General features: G+C 41.5%; 1 protein-coding gene across 4 annotated transcripts in view; it reads right to left on the reverse strand.

Annotated features, from left to right (window-relative positions):
- pax5 (paired box 5) overlaps nt 1-24,347 on the reverse strand; it is a 56,253-nt gene extending 31,906 nt beyond the window's left edge. For 2 of the 4 annotated variants that reach the window (XM_080881349.1, XM_080881347.1), the window contains exons 1-5: nt 24,214-24,347; nt 9,444-9,609; nt 5,631-5,828; nt 4,859-4,923; nt 1,926-2,051 (exon numbers count right to left, since the gene is read on the reverse strand). In XM_080881349.1, the coding sequence (XP_080737475.1) occupies nt 1,926-2,051; nt 4,859-4,923; nt 5,631-5,828; nt 9,444-9,609; nt 24,214-24,259 (601 nt within the window). In that variant the 5' untranslated portion in view covers nt 24,260-24,347. Of the gene's footprint in view, nt 1-1,925; nt 2,052-4,858; nt 4,924-5,630; nt 5,829-9,443; nt 9,610-17,404; nt 18,714-24,213 lie in introns of those variants that run through there. The other 2 variants (XM_080881350.1, XM_080881348.1) reach the window with 1 other exon arrangement.
- Nucleotides 24,348-27,611: the final 3,264 nt, after the last annotated feature.

Below are 27,611 nucleotides of genomic sequence, written 5' to 3' on the forward strand. Positions count from 1 at the left end.
ATTGTTTGCCTGTGTATGTGTTTGTCTGTCCATGTCTGTGCATGCTGTTCCCCCTGTCGCCCCTTGCCGTGTGTGTGTGTCATTATCCAGCGGGGGCTGCTCTAATGGAAGCTGTGATTAGCAATGCTGTTAATTAGACCACAGAGCCAACCGCGCAGACCTCTGGCACAGAAACGCTGCAGATAAAACACACAAGCGAAACGTGACACGGAGAGACATAATGCTCGAATGATGCTTTCTGAATGCTTCAATGAAACGAGAAGTGATACAATGTTTCGATTCGAACTGTGAAATGGAAAGTCCAGCAGCAGTCATAGAAAACCGGCAGACAGACCACACATGTAGCACATGGTGTAGTGTGTCATGCACATAAAGAACAAAGTGAAACAATAATACCGCTAATTAGGCTACAGATACTTTCCTTCAGCAACAGATCTGACTGCAGAGTTTCTGCTGAAGACAATACAGCACAGAATGGGGTGGATTAATACTTCATATTATTTATGTCAAAGAGGCATGGATGAAATCAGTCAGAGACCAGTTTCACTGTGGCCGTTCAGACTTATGATCACTAACACAGGTGAATCTGTTAATCTTTCAGTCTTTACTCTGTCAGTGAGCCAAAATGTGGACATGACAATCACTGTGCTCTGTGCAAGTGCTCTGATCTTATTCAAGAGCAGCAACTAAAATCAGAGTCCCGTCAAACTTAGTGTAAAATTTAACCGAATATATCTAAAACATTTGAATTTGATTTGTTTCTCTTCAGTTCTGTTGCGCAGATATCATACATGCACATCAAGGTAAGTCAAGGTGTGCATGCGAGATAACTTAATGAATACGAAATGTGGAAAATGTGAGGGAAAATTGCCATTTTACATTTGTTTCAAGTGTTAATGTGAGAAAAGGCAGTTTCCTCATCGTGTAGGTTCTTTGTCTGCCCCAGTTTTTAAAGTCTAGAGTGTGTCTCAAGCTTCACCGGGTGTTTAAGCCTGCTTTTAGAACACTATGTCACATTTTGCTTTTATGGATACACCAAGTCTTCTACCTCAACCTTAACTTTGTAACATATTTTGACGTTTTATGCAGTTGCAACAGAAAGACGGAGGAAACCCCAACCAGCGGATGATCGCTGAACAGGATGAGAGTGCAATTTGTTGTTATTTTGGATTGAGCTAAAACCTCATTTATCAATGGACAAACTGTTCACATAGTAAGTCAAACTTTGATCCAGTGTATCAATGATATATGTGTGCATTTCTCTATGTCTGCGTTGGGTCTAAAGTCTTTGTACTCTACTGATGGTTAAGTGGGCTGAATCCGAGCATATCAAGGTGCACCTGGGATTCACCTGGAACCTGCTGGAGTGTTCTGAAAATTCATCAGCAGTGGGAAAAAGGATCCCACACTGTATCTGTGTGTGTGTGCGTGTGTGTGTGTGTCAGGGAGAGAGAGAGCGAAATAGCCCCCAGTGGCATTCTGTCACCCCCTCTCGCTCCGACATCTGGTCCTGTCTCATTTACCGTAGGAGACCGTCTGTGTGATGGCTTTTTAATGCCACTGACACCCCCCCACACACACACCCCCACACACACACAATCAAGCAAACACGTGGAGGCATATCAGCGTACACAAATATATACATCCAGTACCTATGAGCACATACACAAGCTCGCATATACATTAGCACGCAACATTGACCAAGTATGACAGAAGTATATGATCGATAGTGCGTGCATGAGCTGGCCTCTCGGGTTGCTATCCCATGAAACACTGTTAGTAAATAAATCTGCGTTCCTCAATGAAGATATTTTATTCACATGTCCCGTTGCTGTTGCTTGTGTGTTAGATTCTCGTGTGCCTTGTGCATCCACCAGGAAAAATTAGCAAAGTGGGACATATACAAAGCATAACTGTTTGCTCACCTTCATCCCTCTTCCTCTTGCCTACATCAGCAGCTGAGCTGATACCCAGAATGCCGCTGATGGAGTACGAGGAGCCGGCCGAGTCGCTGGTCACTGCTGAGACCTGTGTGGCTGGCACGGACGTTGCTGCAGACAGATCACATGACAATGCCAACACTTTAAAGGATATACTGAGAAAGCAAAAGAACACCCAAAAAACAGATGACTGAAATGAGGAATTACTTAATCTCAGAGTCGTATTGTAAAATAAAATGGGGGAAAGCACAACACATTTATTGTGTTATGTGGACACTTACTCTTGTAAGCTGTGTGATTTTATTAAAAAGGCATAAGTGACTCTTTAACTCACTGAAACATTTGCTTTCAATAAAACAATTACTTATAAAGAAAAGAGTGTATTTTTTAAAATGTTCATGTTTTACTTTATGATCACATCTCAGATAAAATGATAAGAAAAAGAAGACAGCAAAGTGTTTTATGAATTTCTGGCTGTTGCTGAAATATCACAGACTGTATATTTTAATGTACTGTGTCACAAAACTCTATAAACACTCACCAAAATGAACTGAATCCAATATATTTGCATGTGTCTTTGGATCTCATTTGAAAGCACAAATATTTAATTGAAAATAAACAGTAAGCTATAGTTTTTGTGCACAAAGCTCTTTCTGAGAAATTCTTCTGTGTGTCTGTGTGTGCGGATGCCTTTCAGGCTTGAAAAACAACAATCAAGTGTCCTTATTCATATATTTGTGGCATGATTGCCACACAATATAAATCTTAATTATTATTCTTTTTTAAAAAATCAATAAAAGTCCATTTTTTCTCTCTAAATTTCACTCGGTTGTATCGGCTAAATTGAAACTAAAGGAAAAGACACAAAAGACCAGCCTCTGTTAGTGTTTTGCTCTTTGTTGTCTCTTCCTTTAATCTTCCCCCTGGAGGAGACAAGTTCTTTGCCGGGTGACACAGCGACATACTTGTCACCGCTTCAGTAACACGGACACACACACGCATCCTGCAACCTCCTGACACGCAGGCACAGGCTTAAACATACAGTCGCTCACTTCTTGGTCCCTTATCTGTACCCCTGTAAGCGGACGTGGGGCTGAGTGACAGTATGGTATCCCAGGAGGGACAGAAAGGTGTGGAGACAGACATACTAATCCCCTCTCCCAGCAGACCCCCCAAACAGAGAAAGACAAGACTGAAATGGCAATAAAGAAGAAGGAGGGGGTAAAAAAGGCAGGTAAACCAGAGGATCAAAGTCCCTTCAAGCCGTTACTCTTTCGCTAACGACAAGGAGAGTATAATGAATGCATATCCCTCCTATTCCCATCACTTGATTTAGCACTTCAATTATCTGATTTTCCTTTCTCTTTCTTTTCACTCTTTTTTTTATCAGAACGTAACGCTTTTATTCTGCAAATCCAAATGTTCAATTTTCCGCCTGGGAGTGGGACCCATTTATCTGTGTAATCTGTAAGCGTGTGTGTGTGTGTGTGTGTGTGTGTGTCGCTTAAATGTGAGTAAAAGGCAGGAGTCAGGGAGCAGTGTGTGTGAAATTAATTTAGATTAATAGACAATGTGCGATTATGAAGATATGAGAGACTCTGAAACACAATCCACTGCAGGGCAAAGTGAGGAAGAGAGAGAAAGGCTATCGTATCTGTGTGTACGCTGCGATATTCATCGAATAAAAGGAAATAATGTTCAAGCCATAGATGCCACAGATATAGTCTTTCAGTGTCTAACAGGATAATTAACTGTATACTGACAAAGGTTACGGGTCCTTTATTAAAAATATATAATGAGAACCTTCCGATAAGTCCTTTAATATTTGTCTGGTTTTGGATCTCATCCAGCTGCACTTAACATAATTTTAACTCGTGCTAATTGAAACTAAAGCAAAAGTTTACCTGTTGCTAATATACTCAAACTTATTTTCAAACTACTATGTTGCTCAAACAAAACACAGCTGAATTAATCTGACAAAGGGGGCAGAAAGCTGTGTATCCTTCCCCACTAATCACTGCTTGTAGCAATATGGATGAAAAAAAATGTGTTTATGAATATGCATAGTGTAAAGTTTGGTGCATAGGTCACAAGAAGTCCATTAACCTATAAGTAATAATTTGGTGATGTAACTGAGAAACCGTAAATATGATCTTTTCTAGCCCGTGAGAATATGCCTCACCAGGTGCATCCTCGCTTTGAACTTGAATATCATTGTAAATAATCAATTTCCAGTCATAACCTCCAATAATCAAAGAGTTAAATGCTTGCCAGTGTTGCTAATCTAGTACCCATTTGAGAAGGAACTGATAAAGATCTCTAATGCTTTGATATTACAATGACTTGAGCATTTTTGTTGACTTATTTATGAAACAGTTATATTTAGGATGACATGGTTTCACGCCGTGGATCCCTTTGATTGTTGTTATTGGGACTATTGTACGTCTTAATAGTTACATTGTACACTACTGTAATAATGTTACCAGTGTGCTTTCGGTTACAGTCGTCATAGCGGATGGGCCAAGAATATGAAAGCTTAATATGTAACTGTTATTTTATATCCAGCCGGTCACCTTTGTTTGATCGTACCCTACCTTACTCGTTCTTCAGTCAGCTCTCGGTTGGCCCAAAAAGGCTAAATGAACCTGACCATCACACAAAACTCTGGTAAAAAAGAAACAAACCCTAAACATACTTCTTACGTGGAAAATGACAATCTAAAGCTGACTGTAAGGATGCAATGTAGATTTGGAACTTTGTGGCACATAGCATCCTGTCTTCACACAGGTCCAGAAACTCTGTTTTCTTGTTCAGCACAGAAGATCCTCTCCGGAGAGATTTACACAAAAACACTTCTTTTGTTAAAAAAAAAAATTGGCTTTGATGGCTGGAAACAGGATTTTCGAACAGCAACCTACCTAGGTTGTGAGCCGACACTGAGCCCGTTTGACCAGGCTGCTGCTGAACCTTAGTCCGGATGATCCTGCAGGAGGAGAGAGGGGATATTAGTGTGTGTGAAGTGGTTTGTGTGAGTGTGCGTGAGAGAGATCCTGAGTGACAGAGAGAACATGACCATCGTGGGAGCAAAACTGTGTATATGTGTCTGTGCGTGTGTGTGTGTGTGTGTGTGTGTGTGTGTGTGTGTGTGTGTGTGTGTGTGTGTGTGTGTGTGTGTGTGTGTGTGTGAAGTGGCTGAGGCAGGCTGACATGGCAGAGGGGCCTCACACTTCCTGCTTGGCTGCTCATGCAAGCCTTTTCTTCCTCTTTCCTTTCCTTTTTCTTCCTTTCCTCCCCTTTTTTCCTCTCCTCTCATTTCCTTTTCTCCCTTTTCCTTTCTTTCCTTTCCTTTTGTGTCTGTTTCTTTCCTTACCCCCACACACCTTCCTTCCCTTTTGTCTGCCTCTTTTGCTCACTCCTTCTCTCTCTTATTTCACCATCCCTCCCTCTCTCTCTCTGCTTCTATGCTCAGGGGAAAGGGTTGTCATTGTACCATCGTGTTGAACCACTGAGCTGCAGCCACTTCATACATATGGAGACTGGGGCCTCTTTACTATTCTCTTTTCCACTCCCAGACTCACACACACATAAAACACAGAGTATTATATTGCTCTGAGCTCTACCAATAGGCTGTACCTGTTGCTATACGCCCAAACTCAAACAAACATACACAAAGCATGCAGACCGTCGTACCTGTTAATGGAGCTGACGCTGGGAACACTGTCGTTGTCACAAACTCTCTCTGCTAGGAGCCTGTCCCGGATCTCCCAGGCAAACATGGTGGGGTTTTGGCGTTTGTAATCGGCGATTTTGTCGACCACTTTTGGTGTAGCAACCTTTGGTTTGGATCCCCCAATTACCCCAGGGCGGATACTGCCCGTTTCATAGTACCTGCCAATTAAAAGACACTTGCATTGATCATACGGGGAGGAACGAGAGGACAAGTTAATAGAATCATATGGAATATGAAATCTGCAAATTCTGTTTTTAGTTCGTTTTTTTATGCATACAGCTCCTTATTAAAATGTGCCAAATCCAAACCTGAAAAAAAACTTTAATTAAAAAAACATAAAAGAGAAACAAGGCCGAGTTTAGTTGGGTTAAAGTACTTAATCAAGATTGTGCCGCCGCATCTGAAAATATTTCAGTTCAAGTTTCCATCCAAATAAGAATCTGAACATGCTTTTTTTTAAAAGCATGAGGTTGGTGCTCTTCTATACTTTCCTCATTTTCTCAAATATACATCAACAGGTGTGGAGTCAGATCTCGAGGCTCTTCACAGCACGAGGACAGTGAATAAACTAACACAGAGCCCAACAGTGTGGCTTTTTTTCTGTGTTTTTAACAGCGAATGGACAACAATGTAGGTCAGTGGCAGAGAGGAATAAGATACAAATGTGAAGGATTTTTTTAAAATAAATTTCTCGTATCGGTGTCCTTATCCTTTAACTCCTCTTCTTTCACCTATTGAAGCTGAAAAGTGGCCAGGTAATTTCTGTGACAGAATCAAATATGCTGAAATAATTATTGGGAGTTCTGTTTCACTGCTAAATCGAGTAGAAGGGGAATCTAGACTCCAAAGAACCCAGATATAACATAAAGCAGCTTTCTGCTTTACTGCCCCTCTACTTCACCTCTCTTGGTGGTGGTTTGAACATTGCTCCACTTGGACTCAGTTATTTTCCCTTCAAGCTCTCCAACAGAGGAATGACCTTCCCTCCTGTGGTCAGGACTTATTTCTGGATTACACACCAAACATTGGACGTGCTCCTCCTGTCTAAGGTCTTTTTTCCACTCACGATAGACAGCTAACCCCCCCCCGAGTCTGTCATGTTGCCATGTCAATTAAAATAGTTTTTGTAGCCTGTAAATCTTCTTAGTGTCCAAATTTTTTGATCACTTGTGGTTCTTGTCCTAATTTGCTTAATTTGAGGTATGAAATGGGTGTGATTATTTGCTAATCCTCCATCAGCTGCATCTTTTTTTTTTTAATTGAATTTGAATTTCAAACAGAACTTTTTATTTGGGTAATTCTGACAATTGAAACTCCGTGTTGGTTTGGGCTGATCTTTTGATGTGGCGAGGAATCACATCGCATAAAGCAGGGAAGATCGCAAAAACAGCTTCAGTGCCCATGCGCTGCATGGACTTATGAATATTGCATTGCTCAGAATGCAATGAATGTTTGGCCCAAAGGTGGCTCATATCTGCCCACATGTGAATTCAGTCACAGTTCTCCTTAAAATGAGCCTGATGCCAGTTGTGTCATAACTTTTGGGATATTTTTGGCCACATAATACTTTCTAGGGATGTACCTGCCCAACAGCTGTGGAAAGTACCCCAGATGAGGTCCAAATGTGTCTGCTATATAGGCTTAAAATCCTCTTTAACCAAAAAGGTTCTGTATTAAATCGAAATATTGCCGTGGAAATATTTCCTCTTGAAAGCACCTTGAAGATTTAATGATTGCACTGTGTATTTATAATCTGTGTGTGGATAGAGTTTGTATCAAAGACTTTGTATTTATTCACACCGGTCAGATAATGCTGGTCAAATATACTGCAAATTCGAGGGAATCTTTCTGTATATTTGATCCTTTCTTTTAGTTTTCTTTATTTCTGTTTTATTTTGTATCTTTGACTGATTTGCTCAGCTCCTTCTCGCAAACAGAGACTCTGCTCTCGTTAGGATACACCTTGTTAAATCAAGGCGTGCTAAAACCCTCACTGCCAGTTACATAATGTTGCCGATTTCGCTGCAGATGTCAGAGTCAGCTGAAAGGCTAAATGCAATAAGCTCAAACACCTGTCACGCAACATTTTTAGGGCCTGACTCGTCCCGCGATCGGCTTCTGTTCTCTTAAGCAATTTCACGTTATTACGCAGATGCAGGAAGAGGATGGCACCGACACACACACATGTGCACACGGGACGCACTCACACAACCGTTTCATGTCCACCATGGCTATGTCATGAATGTATTTGCATGCAGAAGGGGCATGGGGGGGACAGGGGGTGGGAGGACAGCAAATGCGCTACACAGCTTGCAGAAAAAAGGGGGGATACTGTGTGTGGATGCAAGCTGTCAGTCAGTCTTAAACCTGCTGCTGCTCTCCTCTCGCCCTCTCTCTCTCCACTGTACGGTAGAGTAATCCTTTCCGTGAAGATGCGAGTTCCTGTAAATGTGCACTTCCTTGTCTTTCTTTCTGTGTGTGTGTGTGTGTGTGTGTGGGGGGGGGGGAGGAGGAGGAGGTGAGTGTGTGTGTTCCACATTTTTGACTATTCACAGCTGGAGTATAAACACAGCTAAAGGAAAAACAATCTATTTTCAAATGGAAAACTATTTAAATTATTCACAGCTGAATCATTGGTGAATAAATGAGCGTAGTTATTGATATCTGCACAACGATGAGCCAATACACACACACACACACACAAACACACACAGGGTGGTAGAGTTGGTGTTTTTGTTCTGCTGGCACCAGAGAGAGAGGAGAGGATAAAACAACCCTCCCTCCCTCCTTCCATCCCTCGATCCCCTCCCCTCCTCCCCCCTCATGGTAACGCTTCAGTGAGTTGAACGGCCAGGAAAGGGGAGAGAGAGAGAGAGAGAGAGAAAGAGAGAGATAGAGAGAGAAAGACGGAAAGAGAGAGACGGAGAAAGAGAGGCATGGGAGAACAATGAGCAGCACATTTTTTGATATAGCTGAGGGTCGCTGTAGCTAATCCTTCCCCTCCGTCCTCACAAATGGTCTCTCTGTCTCTCATTCGTTTTTCTTTTTCCTGCACTCGTCTTCTTTAACACGCCTTTTCCCTTTTGATTGTGTCCCTTGTTCATGTCTTTCTCCCATTCTCCATCTCCCTCTGTCTTTTTTTGGTGCAGAAATATGGTGCCACTTTCATTTTGATGCTAATTCCAAAAAGTGATGAATCTTTTCCCTTTTGTCCCCCTTTCTTCTCTGAGGGATGGAACGAACAGGGATTTACTCTTGAATTTAGCTTTGAAAAAGGCAGAGGGAGAGACAGAAAGAGAGAGAAAAGGGGGAGTGAGGAGAGACACAGAAATATAGGGGGGGGGGGGGGACAAAAAAAATACAGGATATAAGGAGAGGGGAGAGGAAGGTGAAAAGCAAGAAAAGAGCAGAGAACCGTGTGAGAGAAGTAAGAAGCAGAGCGAAAATGGAGGCACTTTGGAAAACGCAGCTTGTGCATGTGGAGGAAACTGAAGAACACAGCAGAACTGACACCAAAGGAGTCAGTATGACCTTACAGGAGCTTCAGTCTGACACATGCTGAACCAGCCTGTGTGTGTTCTTTTCACCTGATGGAAAAAAAACTAACCAGAAAAACACAAATAAATCCAACAAGTAAAGGTGAAGATACTTGGTCTTCCACTGCATCGTTTAAAGGTTAACTTATTGTGAAAAGGGATCCTTTAAAGTACTGAATGAGGAGGTTGATGTGTTTTGATCACACACACGAGTGTAGGTGCTGGTCGGCTTCTTACCTGCCCAGTATCTTGCTGACACATCCATGACTGACTCGTAGCTGGCGTGAGATGTCGCACGGCCGAACCCCCTGATGGGCAAGTTCTACTATTCGCTGGCGAACTACATCTGGGAGGGGTCTGCCATTTACGAACACACCTCCAAGCTGGTTCACGCCACCATGTCCTAGAAGAGAATGAGAATTTGAGATGGGCAAGAAGCCAATGAGGAACAACAGAAAGAAATGCATGAAAAATTGCACTGAAATCAAAGATAACCTTGAAATCTAACTCGATATGCAACCAAAAAAAAAAAGGACTCAGTGGAAATTAATTACAAAATCCTCTCATTTCCTCTGATTACATTCTTGATACATGGCAGACAGTTGGATAGGCAAGAGTCAAAGATCTTGATGTAACTTTTTCAACACAATCAAACATACAAATTGATCCATTATCCTTATATTCGCATATCAAAGACTGACCAAGACTTGGTTCAAGTTAAAGGTCAAAACAATATCAGACAGAAGAACACAAAAACTTAACAGCTTCACTGTATAAAGTAGCAGCAAAAACCAGCTTGTTTAAGGGCATTTCAGACAATCTTTACACCTCATATCAGCACTAAGGTAGTCTAGTCTGCAGCACAGCAGTTAGAGGCTACTTCCTCTATTTTGGGAAAAGGTCAATTGATTGGTTCGTATATAGTGCTTTTCCATTCTACTTAAACACTCGATGAGCTTTATTTTAATAACATCACTTCTCATTCAGTAAATTGATGCTGGATCTGTGCCATTAACAGCTTGTTTCTGTACATTTACATTTGTTTGCCTGAGAAATAGTTACTTCAGCAACACTTTCTAGGCTGCAGTCCCACAGCTGTTGGCCCTTGGCTTAGCTGGCTTAGCTTAGTTAATTTACTATCTCAAATACATCTGTTTTCTCTCCCGCCTGTGATTTATCCTGCTCAGCATAATAATACTATTCCAAAGTGCAAACTTTGCCCAATTTCACCAGGGACAGGCTAAGCAAAGATTTTGAGTAAATGAAGGGATTTTAATTAATTATTGACCAAGGCCTTGCCTTGGCCCCTTAGCGAAAGACACCGCTAATATTCCCTCTGAGGGATGAAGGGATGAAAGTACAAGGAAATGAATGAAAGACAGCAAAAGTAGAATAGAAGAAAAGACTAGCTGAACCTTTGCATAATTGAATAAACTTCTTCTGTATCCATAAGTCACAGAAAACCACAGCCGTCTATTAGAAAGTTGCATAAACAGATTTAAACAGCAGTCACAACTGACAAGGGCAAAACTGCAAAGGAGAGTAATTTATATATATGCACATGATCTGTGTCCATCTAGTTTCTTTCAGCTCTCCTATAGTAGAAAATATCCAAGCTTCTACTGACTGGAAATACATTTTGAGCAGGTCAGCAGCATATCACAGAAGATGCACTTAAACAGACTACACCATTTATACATTTGTAAACACCACGCTGTGAGACCCCGTGAGCCGGGCCAGGTCAGAATCCTGGAATTTGGGGTAAATGATTAAACTGCATCCACCAACAGAAATGCTGCATGTGAGCAGAAAACAGTAAGAAAGATCAGGACTGGTTCCCCAGGTTTCTTAAACATATGTGTGTGTGTGTGTGTGTGTGTGTGTGTGTGTGTGTGTGTGTGTGTGTGTGTGTGTGTGTGTGTGTGTGTGTGTGTGTGTGTGTGTGTGTTTCCCTCCAAAGGCAAAGTTTAAATGAAATAGAAAAAAAATTTCAACCATTTAATCCACTGGCTTTTGTATTACCATAGTGATTGCGTCTTTAGGGGAAACACACACACAGACACACACTCTCCCACACACACTAATCCTAGCTGTGGGGGTAATAGATTTTAAACACATTACCCCAGCAGGGATACCCCCTAAAACACCGTGCTGTCCCCTGAACCTGTCCCCCTGTCCTCAACTTCTCTCCATCAGCATAAAATAAAGAAAGACACACACACACACACACACACACACACACACACACGCACTTTCGCAGCTTTCTCCAGCATAAATATAAATAGGTCAATACAGGAGAGATAAATACAAAAATGTGAAGAGTGGAGAGTCTCATTCTGTGAAATCAAACAAAGCTATTTCCAAATGGCTAACGTGGACGGCGACTCGCTTCCTTACTGCTTTATTTTTTTTTCAGATAGAAGAAGTCTCATTATGCAGACGTCTGCTGCAGAGCACAATTTGAAAAGCAATCGCTCTTTATGAAAGACAGGAAAACGCAGGCAGAGTAATATGACCCTGTGAGCTGGGCTCAGCCACAGCTCAGAGACAAGCAGCATGAACTTTACCATCAGCTGTGTTTAATCGATTTGTTATTTACTTTTAAACCTGTTCAATCAAAGAAGTCATTCACCCAATTAGCGCTTATGTATTGTCATTTTTCATATTTCCGCTCTACACGTTTAGTGGATTCATCGGAGGAAGTACTGCAAAGCTTCTGTAGACTGTTTGCTTCGTATAGCATCAGATGTGTTACTATCCTGGGTTTGGATGTCCTAAATTTATAACAAACTGGAAGGACGGAGTTCGGAAGACTTCACAGAGATTTGAATGATGTACTGTAGACGCTACTGAGTCACACTTCATCAAAATGTCAGAGCTTTTGGGAAATTTACTGTAGAACAGAGACTAAAGGTCCCTGTCTGCTCTAACTCTATGAATAAGAAATGTTAAATCTCACCCCTTTTTATTAACTTAACAGTGGATTTGCAAATCATTCAGTGCTGAGGTACCATGTTTTTTTTTATGCTCTGTATGCAAAAGGTTTCTTCGTGCTTTCATTATATTTCAGATGGCTAATAATACAGTAATGTTACGTTGAGATATAGCAGTGGCTGAATGAAGAGGACCATTCACCTGAAATAAGAAACGTGTTTTATCCTTGTGATAAGCTCTTCATGAGTTCTTGATGTCTATTATCTATTTTATTTTCCAAAATAAGAATTTGTACCTCACAACTGTTCAGTGTGCTCTGTTTTATTTCCCATTAAGGACATTTCTGGCTTTCAAAGGCTTTTTTCATACTAACGGGTACTGTGAACTTATTGCTCTTGAAAGCATACACAGTAACGAGTCAAATGGAACTAGATTTATTTAATTAAAACATCCAAAATCACAATTTACAAATTTGCTCCGGTGGGCTACATAACTTGAACAACATCATAGCCCCCTTTATCACCCTTAATTCCTCCAGTAAACTTCCCAACCATACGTTTTGTAAAACATGTGAACAGATTTTATGTATTTATCAGAAAATTCATAATCAGAATTTAAGTAGAAGAGACGAGCCTGCTCATAGTCATTCATAGGCAGTCAGTTGACCCTCCTGGAGCCTACAGGGCACCCCTGACCCTACTGTTTTTGTAATAAGGGATCAATTTGTTGATCTACTAAGACTTTACTGGGAATACTCACTGCCCAGTCCTGTACAGCATTCGCAGAGACATCTCAAACACGTACAGTTTCAGATCTTCCTTAAAGCAAGAAAGAGTCAGCTGACCTCCACTGGAGAAAGTCAGCTCTCTGACTCTTTTTTGACATTCTGTGAATACCTTATAAGGTTGTCTAAATGTGTAAATGCATTTCTCCTCCTCCTTTCTTTATTATTATTTCCTATAACCTCTCAAGGAATAAAAGAAGGTTTTTTTCTAGAATGGTTTATAGAAGCCTACTGCGCTACTTCCTCCTGACCAAAGGTATCTGCAGAGAAGACGCTCCCTCGCTCTCGCTCTCCCTCCCTCCCCCTTCCTCAGATAAGAGTAAATGAAATGGTTCCTTTCACCCTTCCTATCTGGGCCAGGGCATGAAATACGCCTTGCTTTGTAAAGAGATGGAGAGGAATGACTTGTGACCTACAAAAACCTCCCGATAACTATTTATTCACTTATCTGTGTATTTACTGTTGGTATTAGGCGTTCAGACTCTCACCATTCTTGGGGTAGGCTGTGTGGATTATGTGTTTGAAATTTATTTTTCTAAGCCCATAAATACTGATAGGGAGAAACGCAAATCTATAAAAGCATTTGTTTATCGGCCTCAGTAGCGTAATTCTCTGAATACGCTGTACAAGTTCTCATTTCAGAGGGTTATATGCCATGTTTAGGCATCAGGCTGGAGAGGTGAACGGTGCTAGCCCAGAGCAAGGCCGAGTAAGAGAACTCGGAAGTTTCTCCTAATTTTAGAAGAAATGATTTCCTTTCTTGTCCTTAAAACTAATTACAGAAGAAACCCGGGCTGATGTTCCCACAGCTGGGTGGGTTTACTGACAGATGCCAGTAATTCATCCCTCTGACCAAGCAAATTAACCACTTGCTCACAGAAATTCAATCAGCAGCTCAGGAGACTTTGTTGCAGAATGAAGATTTTGCCAAATTACTAGCCTTGGCTTTTAAATATCTTTCTACTGAACCTCTGAAGTCTCCAGAGGTGGTGGTAGTGTGGGGGTGTTGGCAGAGACAGCAGCTTCATTTTCACCCTGCCAGGGGACCAGCGGTCACTATGCATCCCTCTTGTATTTTATTTATTTACCCTTTATAGGAGCTGCCTTAAGAACCCAACGCCACCTTAAACGTTTGATTGATTCACTGTTTCCGGGAGGGGGAAATACAAAGATAAAGCAGAATATATTCGCGCTCCCCCATCCAGAAAATAAGGTCCATTAGGCTCTCTGTCTCTCTCTTCCAGCCACATTCCTCAGTGTCTCTCTTACTCTCTCTCTTTCCCTCTGTCCACATAGCTCTCTCTCTCATCTCTCATCTGGGCCGTCACGGCCTGACGACTCAAAAATAAAGCAAAAGAGAAATCGCGACAAAACGCCACCGGTCCCCTCTCTCTTTTCTCCGCTCCCTGTCTTAGAGGGGGAAGAAAGGAAGAAAAAAAACAACTAGAAATTACTTTAGGCCGAAAACCTGTTTGGAAAGTCGCCTGCGAGAATACAGATGAAGCAAATTTCCTTGAGCAAACAGTGGATAGATCGGTGAGATGTGCCAGGCGGGCGTTTTGGACGTATAGTGCTATTTTGTATTTTCTTTACGTGAACAGAGGGATAATTAATATTTGGTGGAAGAATCGAGGCTCAAAGAAACTCACAGAGGAAAAAGTCCCCCAAAACTAAATAATTTAAAGTAAACTTCATATTTGCAGCGGACACTGATTATGACGATGGCGTCTGAGTCGATCTGTTGGATTAAGATTAATCCATTTTTTCCACATTTCTTTGCTGTTGTTCCGGCTCAGTGTAGCTCTACATTAGAAAGTCAGATCTATATTTTCTTTACGCTATAACTCGCGAGTCTCTACGGTAGGCCACGGCCTCGCCTACTTAATATTCAGCATGCCTCTATTACCATTACAATGCGTGATTATGAAATTCAACTCATTACCATCACAATTACCTGGTATAGATATTTTAAATATCCCTATTTTATGGTGTTGCTCGTGGTAGAAATAACTCTTTAAAGTTAGTGAGTGCTCAGGCTTGTTATGAGCCACATATGTGGGCTATTCACGTTTCAATCATCGTTATAAAAGTGTGTAAGGCAAATGATTGTAGGGAATGAGATTTTAAGCAAAAATAATAGCAAGAAAAATAATATTAATTATAAGTGTCAGCCGTGTAGGTGAAAAACCTCCGATTTTTGTCAAATAAAATATTTGGGAAAGGCTTTTGGGACGAACACGCACTTGTTACGCCCTCACAATAACACATGAAACTTTAGGATCGTGTGTTATTGCCTCTGCTTTAAATTTAAAAGTCTGTGGCCCGTATGCTTCACAGACTTCCTGATGAGGTGAAGTACACCTACACACCCGTTTGCACGCACACACGCACACCAACACTGGCATGGAGCGCACATCCAAACTCTCCCAACAACATTTCCACGCGTCACAGTCGATTCCTCCCGACCTCTCTCTCTCTCTACCTTTGACATTTTTAGGTGTAATCGTTTTAAAGCGTCTCCGCGCTTTGACATATATAGCTTTAGCCCCGCCGCTGCCATCAGCACCGCGGATCATTGGCTTTGCTGAAACGGCAGGGAAGAGGAAACGTGATTCGTTCTAGCTTTTGGATACGTGTGTGCAGCACTTTTTTTCTCCTTCTTCTTCTTCTTTTCTTTTCTTTTTTTAAATCCCACAGAGCAACACACCGTGGGAAACTATGTCAGTCACATAACACGGCTTCTCTCCGGGACTAAAGTGCAATATAACGCATAATCTATTAGCCACACGCTGAAACGCTTGTAGGACGCTTTATTTGACTTTTGAGTGTAAAGAGAAAACACAACATGTACTGCCACCGTGCAGCCTGCTGATTTAGGGGGTGACATTTTTTATGCAAATTTGCAAAAAAAAAAACCAAACGAATTTAACAGTTTAAACGTCTTTTTGAGCATCAGCCTTCAGTCTTTACTGCCTAACACTCTAAATACAAAACACTGCAGTAGTTTCAGTGCGCACTGTAATAAACCTGACATTTTGCTTATAATTACAGCAGAGGTTTTGTGCTCAAATTCAGAATGATTAATATTAGCAGAAGACTTTCTTCTTTTGTTATTATCACTGTTTGACTCTTTCTTCATAAATACGCACAGGTGCGCAGCAGCACATTTTTGGAGAGGGGAAAATGAACCGAAAAAACAAAGCAGGCTCCGCCATGTCACGACTGAGTGACCAAAAGTTGATCCCCCTCCTTCTGCACAGCCTTCCCCTGCATATATGTGTGTGTGTGTATATATATATATATATATATATATATATATATATATATATATATATATATATATATATATATATATATACAGCTACTCTGTTGAGGTGTCCTCAAGCAAGACACTGAGCTACATAAAACTGTGTCCTGCTGTGTGGTAAAAACGAGGGCTTAGTTTTTGTAGGTACTCGCATAAAATCTCAAAATCTCCCGGATCCGTGTGTGTGTGTGTGTGTGTGTGTGTGTGTGTGTGTGTGTGTGTGTGTGTGTGTGTGTGTGTGTGTGTGTGTGTGTGTGTGTGTGTGTGTGAAGTGCAGTCTAACCTGGTTATGTGCAGAAACACTGCGGTTACTGTTTGTGGATCAGGTTCAGCTTTTAGTCATGCTTTGTTACCCCAGTCTCTCTCTCTCTCTCTCTCTCCCACTCTCTCCCATTCTCTCTCTTTCCCTCTCCCCGACCCTCTCTGACCCCTGAACTTCTTCGCTTCAAAAGAGGGAAGCACAGCAAACCATCTCCCACAAAACATCAAATCCGACACAATGTGCGCAACCTGCATTTCATCACACGATTCACAAATCCCCTCAGCTCCTCATTCTACCCAAAACTCATGTCGATTTATACTTACTTGACATTTTAATATGCACATTTATGAAAAATGATCCAGCTTTAAATTGTAAGAAACAATTGGTAAGGTAAGTAATACAAAAAAAATGTATAATTTCATAAGATATAAGATTTGTAAATGTTTTCTGTCCATATTTAAAGACTGAGAAAATATCCACATTGTAAAGTCACTTATAATTGATTTTTTCAAATAATAATAAGAAAGAATAACAAGCAGCCTAAAGATACGCGTGCGCAACATATTTGTAAAGTACTTTCAAACAATCCAATATTAAACACTTTTTGTATTTGAAAAAGAAAATGCCTAAAATGTTTGTTTTGTTTTGTTTTTTGAGTTCTCCGAAATCGGGAGCTCCTATTTAAATTAAATAAAACAAAACAAAAAAACACGTTTTCATATGTTTTTGTATATATTCTTACAAATAAATCGACATTTCAATTCTTCGAATTATGATTTTTATTTTTTATTTTTTTTTATTTTTTTACTCTTTGCTGTTATTGTTGCACATGCACGCAGAGCTGTCGGTCTGGGAGACAGTTCAGTTCAGGGCAGATGCAGATGAAGGAAATTATAAACGCATACACTTACTGTGCATTGCCGCAAACGGGTCGTGCTTACAGTGAATCTCCATCGGAAAGATGGGGCTGGAGGGCCCCAGCGAGCTATTACGAGTCTTTAAAAAAATGCCAACGGACTCCTCGCTTCAGTCGGCCAATATTACTGAAAGACCGTGACCTCCAATGAATGAAAAGCGCCTATTTCCCTTTAAAAGAGGGAACTTTTTTCTTCTTCTTGATTAAAAAATAAAATACGATGCTGGCAAGGCGACACTTTGTGATAAACTGGTACAACGATATTAAAACATCGAAAATGGAGGATTTGCAGTTGGATGGGGAAGAAAGAACCGGCCTCAAAAATATGAATCAAAGATGGGCCCCCTCCTCATGGGGATGGGACACAACAGCGGGTCTATTCTGGCGTCTCCTAAACCAGAGGAGGGAGACGACGGCGTAAGCTTTCATTCCTTCAGCTTCTCATTATCACCAAGTTGCACCAGTCCCGGGTCGTAAAAATATTGAGGTAATGTTAAAAGTTTTGCCAAAAAATAAAAAATAAATACGCAAAATAAACAAAGTAGCCTTCCCTCCTTTCTCTCCTTCTCGGTCCGCTGGCCGTGACCCCTGAACTGAGACTAACCCGGCGGAGGCTGAACTTTCTCCTCTCAGTCTGTTCAGAAATATTTAAAAAGACAAACATTAAAAAGAGCTTTTAAAAGACAAAAATATTCGTTACAGATCCACTCGCGGCTGTATTTTGTCCCAAGTTCTTTTTTGCACATTGCTTCTTGCGATAAGTCGTCCTCGGTTGCTTCTACTGGAAAACTCGGTTATCTCCCATCAACATAAAAAACCATGAAAGACAGCGGATAAGTGCTCACATCTTGAAGATTCACATCCCCCCAAAAAGAAAAGTAAAATACAGAAAAAGTGCACAGGAGGAGGGTGTGGGGGGACGCGCTCTCCCTCTTTCTCAACAGAAGGTACTGAAGATGACTTGATATCTGTTGCCTTGTTTGAAGGAACGAAAGGCAGCACTCAGCCCTCGGTCACTCTTTCTCCTTCCTCCTCCTTGCTGACCAGGAACCCTGCACAAACGAAGATGCGGGCTTGTGCGTGAGTTTTGATTTCTTTCGCGCCGGAGAAGAAAAACAGTTCTCTCCGAAATTTAAGGGAAAAAAAGATCTACTTTTCTCCGCGCTCAAAGCACAAAAAACGCCACAGACTGCGATTCAAGTCTGTACATAAACGGGCTTCTTTAACTATACAATAGAAAGCTGCCTGCGCCCAGCATCCGCGGTGGCGCACGGCGAGTTTCAGGACCTGGTCTCTTGCGGACAGCGCCCGCGCTCCCAACCCCCTGGAACCCTAACCTACACGCGCCGGCCAGCTGCCCGTCACTCACAGGGAATCTGGCCAATCACAGCGTGAGCGCGAGCCACACGTCACCGCCAGCCCCAGATAGAATCGGGCGGGGGAGGGTGGCGATTGGCTCGAGCGAATCCCGTAGACCAATGACGCCCCGCAGATTTACGCGTCAGCCAATGGTGAGGCTCAGCGAAGGGACGCCCGGCTCGGGGAGTAGATGATCATATGTTTAATTTCAATTAACGAAGTAAAAAAAACCTAATGCCTTTATACCCATTTGCGCTCAATTTATTCATGTCAATATTAAATGGCTAATTAATTGAGTATTACTAAAAATGAGGCTTAGTTGCAGCAGGCTTTTATAAATGAAGGGATGCTGAAGAACTTAAATAGCTAGTGTCCATCTTTCTGTTGCATGAGTAACTGTAGCTGTAAGTGGACAAAAGTAGATTTCATAGGCCCACAGCCTTTCTGGGAAACGCGTTTGAGTAAAAAATAAAAATAAAAAAAATAAAAAACTAAAATAAATAAAATCTTTATATTCACGTAAGCACAGGTCTACCAAAGTCAGAGTGTTTTTGAAAACAACTGGCCCTGCATACTTTCTCTGTTTCCTCCCTCTTCCTTCAGCACAATGCTATAAATCTTTAGCTAGGGGGACAACTGGGAGAAAACATATGAAACATGCATTCCCACTCATTACCTAATTGATCGCGGATCCAAACGGATGTCGGTTTTTACGAAAAGCAATTGGCGAGCTGCGCGTTTACTCACCAAACTACAAGAGGGGATTCAATACGCGCTCGTCCCACCTGATTTGAGAGGGCATATCGAAGCCTCGCTCCGGTAATATTAACCAAGCAAATAGCCTAAAGCATGAGCCAAATTAAAAAGTGTTATTTCCCTTCTTCCTGTGTCTAGACATTTAATCGTTTTGGTGCATATGTGCCGCATGCACATAAACCCCTCTGATTAGATATATTTGTACAGTCATTCACAGACACTTAAACAGGAGGCAGAATCGCACAAGTCATTTCTGCCCGTCTAACAGCATCACTAAGCATGCGGCTTTTGTTACAATCTGTCAAGTCAGTGTCACAATGGAGACCTAAACAACAACCACAACAGTCTTTAGGTTATTCTGCCTACCTGTCAAGCTTGTCCTCAAAAGACCTACGAGCTCGATGTACCTCAAGGCAATGCACAGTTATGGAAAAGGTCAGTTTGTGATATGATTGAGTCTATTAAATTTTTTAGATTAGCAGATTTCTTGATTTGCAGTTGTTAGCGTCTTTCCTCTGCTCCTCTCATGATCTGCACTTCTGCTCATTTTAAAGCGCGCATCAGCCCAGAGAGCTCATGTAAACTCAAGTACAGCATAACTAGAAAATAAAAAGTTATCCCTAAAATGAAAAATAACACATTTTGACGCTGTTTCAGAAATCTTTCTGAAAAACTGGAAGCTTGGAGGCTTTGGGGTTTTGCTTTCTGGTTAGACTGGCTCCTCTGTATGGGATGTTTGCGGAACTAACCACGAGGGGGCGTTCAACCTTGGGCAACACCCCCTTACGCGCATGCAGGTGCACACACATACACACGAAGACAAGACGTGGCCTACAGGAACTTTACCATGAACATACCTTAAGTTAAGTCCTCCAAGTAGACCAGTGAAGGCCTAGAAGGACCAAAATATCTCCTAAAACAGGAAGAACAATAATCCCAGCACGGGATTACTGCATATCAAACATTTTCTTTCTTTCTATTCTTTTTTGTCTGTTTCACTAACCCAGACATCCAAAACACAAAATACGTTTTCATGAATCTCCATTGATTCCACGTCTCTGTTCTTTAATCCACTGAAAGTAGACCCTGTTTTCAGGATCCACGCTAATCCTCATTCATATTTCACATCTCTTTGCTGAGTATTCATCAGTTATGAGGCCTCGTGGAAAAACACGACAGACAGCAGACGAGCCTCATTCTGTTTTTAGCCTTGCATTTTTCTTAACATTAAAATAGAAAAAAAATTAAAACACAAAGAAGTAGTAGTAATATTTTTAATTTTGATATTTAGATTTGCCACCTACACCTCAGGCCTGAATTTAGGCCACAAGACGAAACAAAATGTCGAAAAGCAGGGGACCGCTGATAATACTGAAAATTCTCTGAAGTGGGACCAAGAGTGGAAAAAAAAATCTCCTGGCCTCGTGACGTTTAAAATAGGCCTAAATGAACCTAGTTTTAAAATATGACAATATCTCATTTTACTTTCTATATAAATATACTAGTAGTAAATTCGTAATATATATTGTATTGGCGGAGCAGGTTATTTTGCTATCTTGGAGGGGTCTCCAAACAAAGACTCAAAAACAAAACCTGCCATATGATACTTTACGTATTTCTGTCACTGAATCCGTTCTCCTTCTGCACCCAGTCTGTTTTTATTTACTGAGATATAGACACGAGCGCTTCTCTCCCCACAGAAGTAAATTACAGCCGTCGTTCTTGTCTCTCCGATTTGCAAATTAAATACATAAGCAATTAAAAAATCCAAACACAATCAATCATGTATACAAATTGTTGTTGCTTTAGGGTTTGAAATTTGGAGAAAACTTCAATCAGGGTAGGACGACTTTAATCCGGGGATCCAAATCCATTACCATATTTCATTACCTCTCCACTGCTGGAAACGGGAGGATGGGAGGGTGGTAGTGGTGGAGGAGGAAGAAGAAGAGGAGGAGAAGGATGAAGGGTTTGTAGACTTTTTTAAACGTTAGTAAGAATGTGGTGGAGTTGTGCTAATCATTTGGAGGCAAATTGAACCCACTGTTGTTGTTTAGGAGTTCCCCCCTTTCACTCCTGCTCTCCCCTTTTCCCTCTATCCGCCAAGAAGGCTTCGGCTGTTTTGCTTTTTTACGCCCGAGCCTCAAAACGAAAAAGCAATGAAAAATTAATAGCGCATGTTAACTCCACCAGCTCGTTTATTACACGCCCGCTGACTGTAAACATAATGAGAAAGCTCCCGTATCTCTTCTTAAGTTTTCATTTGCTTATAAAATATAAAAGTCATAACTAATAAATAAAATATATGGACTAGAGAGTGAACCGTCTTGGACTTCCCGGGGTGGAACTCGACCGTGTGCCAAGCAGGTAAATCGCTGAGACTGCTTGTCCCACCCACAGGCCCGATCAGATGGTCCTATTTGTAATCATTTGGCTCTTTCATAATGCAAGTAAAGACCAGTCTGTCATCTGCCAGGTGGAATAGAAAGGCCTCATGGCCGTATATCAGCCTAGTTTCTCTACTATGATGGGGCACTTGAGGTCAAAGCTAAAGCAGGCTACGCCATGTGAGGTCATGGTTGTCTTTCTCCCTCCCCTCCCCTGCCTCACTTCTTTCTCTCTTCCATTTTCATGGTATCGGTTGTGCATCACATAGTGTACTCTGCACAGTTTAGTGAGCGTTTTGGTCAACAACTTTTATACGGTGGCGTGTCAGCTTTGACTTTTGGAAAACACAAATCCTGTAGCTGAAGCTTGAATGGTCAGAGTAGTGCAGAGCAGTTCACTGGGTTTCCGAGGCGCCTGCATAAAAACAGGCTGGTAGAGAATGACGCAGAAGAATATACGCAGAGAAACGATATCACTGAGTGGGTCGTATTACTCTCAATACACCTGTATTTTACTGTGGACAGAAGACAGGCCAAGGGGAGCTAACATCATATACGAGTGTTGAAAATGTCTTATAAGACAGATAAATGCCTTGCGTGTTGTTGTTGTTGTTGTTTTAATAATAATTCACAGAAATAACAGCCAAGCTAAATGGAAAGAATCGAGTTTTTCTCTTTCACGCACTACCAGAAGCTTTTCTAGATTCATGTTCTTCCCCATTGATTCTCCTTTGTACTCCAGGCACGTATCTTAAAGTGAGAGGAAACATGGAGAGGCCGTAGGTACAGGCCCCGGGCCCAGAAGACTTTACACATCAGCATGGGAGGGGCCCTCCTTTAAACTCTGATTTCCTCAGTGGCTAAAAGGCTATCATCCAATTGCTACAAATCCCATCGTTTTCACCGTTTATCAGGGGCTAGGCCCACTCCACAAAAGACTGCAGAGGAGCCCTGGCTTGTCTTACAGAGCAGTGGCATCATCTGTAGAGAAATTTTCAAAGAAGGGTGACTCCAAGATTTTAAAAAAAATTCTATTTCAAGACAAAGTGCCATGCTCTCAAAAGTCCTCCTTGACGCAATATAGTATAAATGAATGCGCAAAACAGCATTAACTGCAGTCTGAACCTCTATTAAAAATGTTATTCAACAGCTGTCTTAAATCTGTGAGCGTACATTTCAATATTCTTTCTAACAGGCAAAAGGAGGGGTCATGAAAGCAGATGTTGCTTTTCTGGAGGAAAAAAAGCTGCGTGGAGCCCGTTCAAAGAGGCTGATCACCTACCCACAGTTTCTTAATGACAAACGACGTTTTATCAATGCAGACACAGCGGGCAGCAATATGAAACGATGTGATATCCATTGGGTGCCATAACAAGGTCGATGGCCTGATCCATTGCTGTACCAGACCCTGCTGTTTTATGAATAGGCCTATAGGAGATTAACCTGTTGAATAAAATAATGGAGACACGAAGGAAAGAGTCGAGTTCACATCCTTTAGAGATTTGCATTTGACTGAAACGACCAGAGACGCCAACTTCTGTTTAACAAACTAGAAAAACAAATATCTCACATGGCCACCCTCACAAGACGCATTTTACACACATTTGTGAGACGTGGAGATACACAGGGACCACGATCTTGCGCAAATCCACGTTGCCTTTCAGTTCTAATCACCCACTCGGTACTAAGCTAACCCCATCAGGTGATTGACCAACACGTGGAGATGACCTGAAGCTCAATGCCACCCAAACCCAGCAACTTCAGCCACTTTTCCTTCTATGCCAGCAAATGACGAAAATAATAATGAATACAAAATAGCAAATAAACACCAAAACATATCTTTTAAAGAAGCAAAATTATAAACCGACAGCACTCAGGCACATTTTTTTATCTTCTTTATCTCTTTAAATGAAGCCTAAGGAATTTCTAAAAGACAGCAACACGAAGACTAAAAGTTTCTGCACTTGTCCACAAAAGTCACAAACTTGAGAGAAAACATTGCAAGTAAAGCACGTTTTACACTTCAAAGTTAGCACAAAAGTTTACGGAGTGTTTCATTGCAGAGATCAACTCCAGAAACTTTTGTATAGTTTTTGTAATAGTTTAATAACTTGGAACGGCTTTAAAGCAAGTTTTTTTTTAAAGAAACGTTTGTAAAAAGCTAAACTTTAACGTCAGTTTAAAAGTTTTGTCGTAAATAAAATTAAAAAGCAAGAAAAGCACAAGTTCACTAGATAAGCAGATGAGTTCTAGCTCTTGATGAGAGCAAAAATATAGCCAGAGTGAGACGGCGCGACCCTACCTGCTCTTCCCAGCCGCAGCGCAGGACTCTTGGGCCCCTGGTCCATGTTACTCGGTTAGAACAGGGGGAGGCGATGGAGGGAGAAAAAAGGAAAAGATCAAAAACTTTTTTCCAGCGTCTCCCTCTCCTCCTCCTCTCTCTCTCTCTCTCTCTCTCTCCCTCTCCCTATCTCTCTCCCTTTCTGGGGCAGTTTTCTTCTCTCCCCCTTTCTCCCCCCCCCCCCTTTTTTTTGTCCCCTACTTTTGGGGCGACTTGTAGGTTGAAATAATTCGACCCTTCCGCTCCCTATTGCACTCCCTGCAAGTGCTCAGTCAGCTGCAACTAAACGCTTTAGGTGGAAAAAAGGGTTCGGGGGGAAGCGTGAAATGATCACGCCGAGTAAAAGAGCCGCTTTCTCAATGTGCGCTCATGTCCTGTCCTTTTCCTGCACGAGCTTGCACACACAAATTCAATGGGTGTACGCGCTCACGTGCACACATTAACGTGCACTCCGACGCACGCGCACGGCCCTGCATACATAACATGCAACTTACAACCGCCACCCTTCCCTTCAGGGCCGCGCCCCCTCCCTCGCATCTGTTACCAAGTTCCACTTTACTAAACTTTCCCGCCCACACCCCACTCTCCCTCTCTCTCTTTCTCCCTTTCATGTTAGATTCATTTCCTCTGATACCTCTGATTCATTCCCGGTTGATTGCTATGCAGGTTGATAGGTAACATTACAGCGCCGTGCGTAAAACTAGTGCGCTTTTTTCTTTTTTCCTTTTACTTAGAAATAAGAAAACGTTGGTTCACAGGTGGATTTCTGTTTAGTGTCCTTTCAGTGTCTCCCAAAAGAGTGCTCAAAGGAGTTTCTCCAACTTCTGTCCTCCTCTGCCGGTCTACACCTGTTACGCAGGATGCTCTTTACGCACGGACTCAGAGACTTTGGAGCAGGTGCAATACGTCGAGCTACAACTTCAGCTAACGTCACTGCTCTGCAGTTGGAGCGTACAGTCTTCCTCTGCGTGTATCTCGTGAAAAGAGTTTGTTACAAAATGGATAGTTCTGGTCCTGACGATATAGATCTCCTGATTTAGTGTTCCTTTGTAGGCTTTTCGTGTTATTACGGTCAGGTTTTGCTGTCGCTTTTCGTCAACAAGCCCAAACACGCAAATGCCCCCCCCCCCATAAATTATTATAAATACATTTATTACATTTATTGATACATTTGCAACCTTTAAAATCAAACAGATATTAATCATAAGGCTGTTTAAATAATGACACTTGAAGACCAAAGTACCACTTTGAAGGAGCAATTTTAAAAGAGTTTCGCAGCAGCGTGTTCAGTAAAATTTTCACCAATAAGAGGGCATGAGGTAAAGCCGGAACGAAGGGGTGTCTTATGCAGCAAACAAACGCAATTGAATTATGCTTAAAAGAGGACTGATTCCAGGCGAAAAAACGTGGAAACAGCAGTACAAACGAAAGTGAATTTACTGTAAAAGACAAACACACAACAGTCCTAACTTAAGACTTCACCGCCAGTTCCTGCCGATCGTGACCATAAACAGGAATTAAGATTTAAGAGCGAAATTGAAGCAGTGGGTGTGTCTCTTTACTCGGTGTCTAACTTCTTCTTGCTTTCCTCCAGACAGCTGCGGGTCTCAGGGTTCACGCGCAGCCCCGAGACAATTGAGTGAGGAACAAAGCGCGAGACAGCGACCCATTTTGCTCTGCTTGTCGCCTCGCGCTGCAACACTACGACCCTGACCTTCGGCTCGCGCCCACAACATCAAAACATCAACATTAATGTTTCCTGTGTGGTGGCGAGAAAACAAAGAAGGAGGCTCTACTCTGACCTTCAGGCGGGGAAGCAGCCGCAGATAAATCAATTACAGACTTTTATGAGGAAAATATGAATTTATGCCGTGTTGGAATGGACTGTAGGCCACTTATGCGGGGAAAAGTTAGTCAACGGGATCTTTTGAACCCGCCTTTGCACATCGCACAGAGTGATTTGGTTAATAGTGCAGCCTGGTGTTGTCACTTTCCAGGCTAATGATGATTAGGCCTGCACACACTAACGTGGATTCTGTGTTTTGCCTGCAGGGGAAAGCTCTCGAATCCCCGGCAGAACTGTCTCATCCTTATCACTTCATGGACCCCCAAAAGTTGAATCTGTATGCAAGGCCACGGCTGCGGATTATTCACTACATTTCCTAAATGTGTGAGCTCGTGGAGAGAAAAATGTGCAATTATCTGCTATTGGGCTCTTTGAAGAAACCACACTATTGCATTCTGCTTGGTTTTAATTTGTGTGTTTTTCCTTAGTCTTTTCCAGAGACGCACATAAAGATGAAATGCACATCTTGCCACAATTATAATTTCAAACTACAAAACATAAAGCGGACACAGTTTGAGGGAGGGGGTATTTTTAAATCAGATTTGACTGGTAATTAATCTTCACTGTAGTGCAGTGAAATGCAGAAATGTGTAACGATTTTTATTAATCGCTCGAGGCAGTATAATAATAATAATAATTATTATTATTATTATTGTTATTGATGAAGATGATGATGTTAATAACGAGCTATAGACCATAAAAGGAAAAATTACTGTTTACATAGTGTATATGTAAAATACATATATACATCACGCATTTTAAATATATTTATGTAACAATGTGCACATAATTATTTGGGCTTATATGTTGCGTGTATGAAATATTTTACATGCAACAGGTTTTTTTTACATTATTTATTTATTTTGTTATTTTTTATTGTTTGTATTTCAAACATTTAGACAAGAAATAGTTTTTCCTAAATCCCTAAAATCCCATTTTTTTAATTAATGAATTTATTTCTTTTTTGCAGTCTTTCATTTGTCTCTCCACTTTTTTTTGTTTTTGTTTTTGTTTTTGTTGTTTTGGCCTGCAGGACCTCTTCAAAGAACTCTCCACAGTTTAGATATTAATCATCACTTGTTTGTTTTTCACCCCGTACTAATTAATGTAATTAATATGAGTGGGGAGTAGCTGGATCGGTGACCCGAGCTCTGACCGAGCGGAACCGGAAAGAATCGCATTAAAGCGCGAGATAGAAGAACTAAAGGGACGATTAGAACAATAAGTAAACACGTAAACACAGGCGGAAATGCTCCTCGTCTCTGTGGGACTTTTGGCTTTCACCAGACCGGTTTAATTTAGTGTAAACTACACGGAAAAGACAAAGGCTTATTGCAGGCCTGCAGTTCTGTGGGGTTTCATTGTGTCAGTGCAAAATTACACATGCATCTGTGTTATCTGTGGAAGTTCACAAGTTGCGTGTTAAAGGTCCCGCCTCCAAAATTTCACTTAGATGCAGGCTATGCAAATTAGATATCGACGTGATTTACTTTTAACTATTAAAAGTAAAGGC

The sequence above is a fragment of the Rhamphochromis sp. 'chilingali' genome, assembly GCF_963969265.1.
Source record: "Rhamphochromis sp. 'chilingali' genome assembly, chromosome: 4".
NCBI lineage: Eukaryota > Metazoa > Chordata > Actinopteri > Cichliformes > Cichlidae > Rhamphochromis > Rhamphochromis sp. 'chilingali'.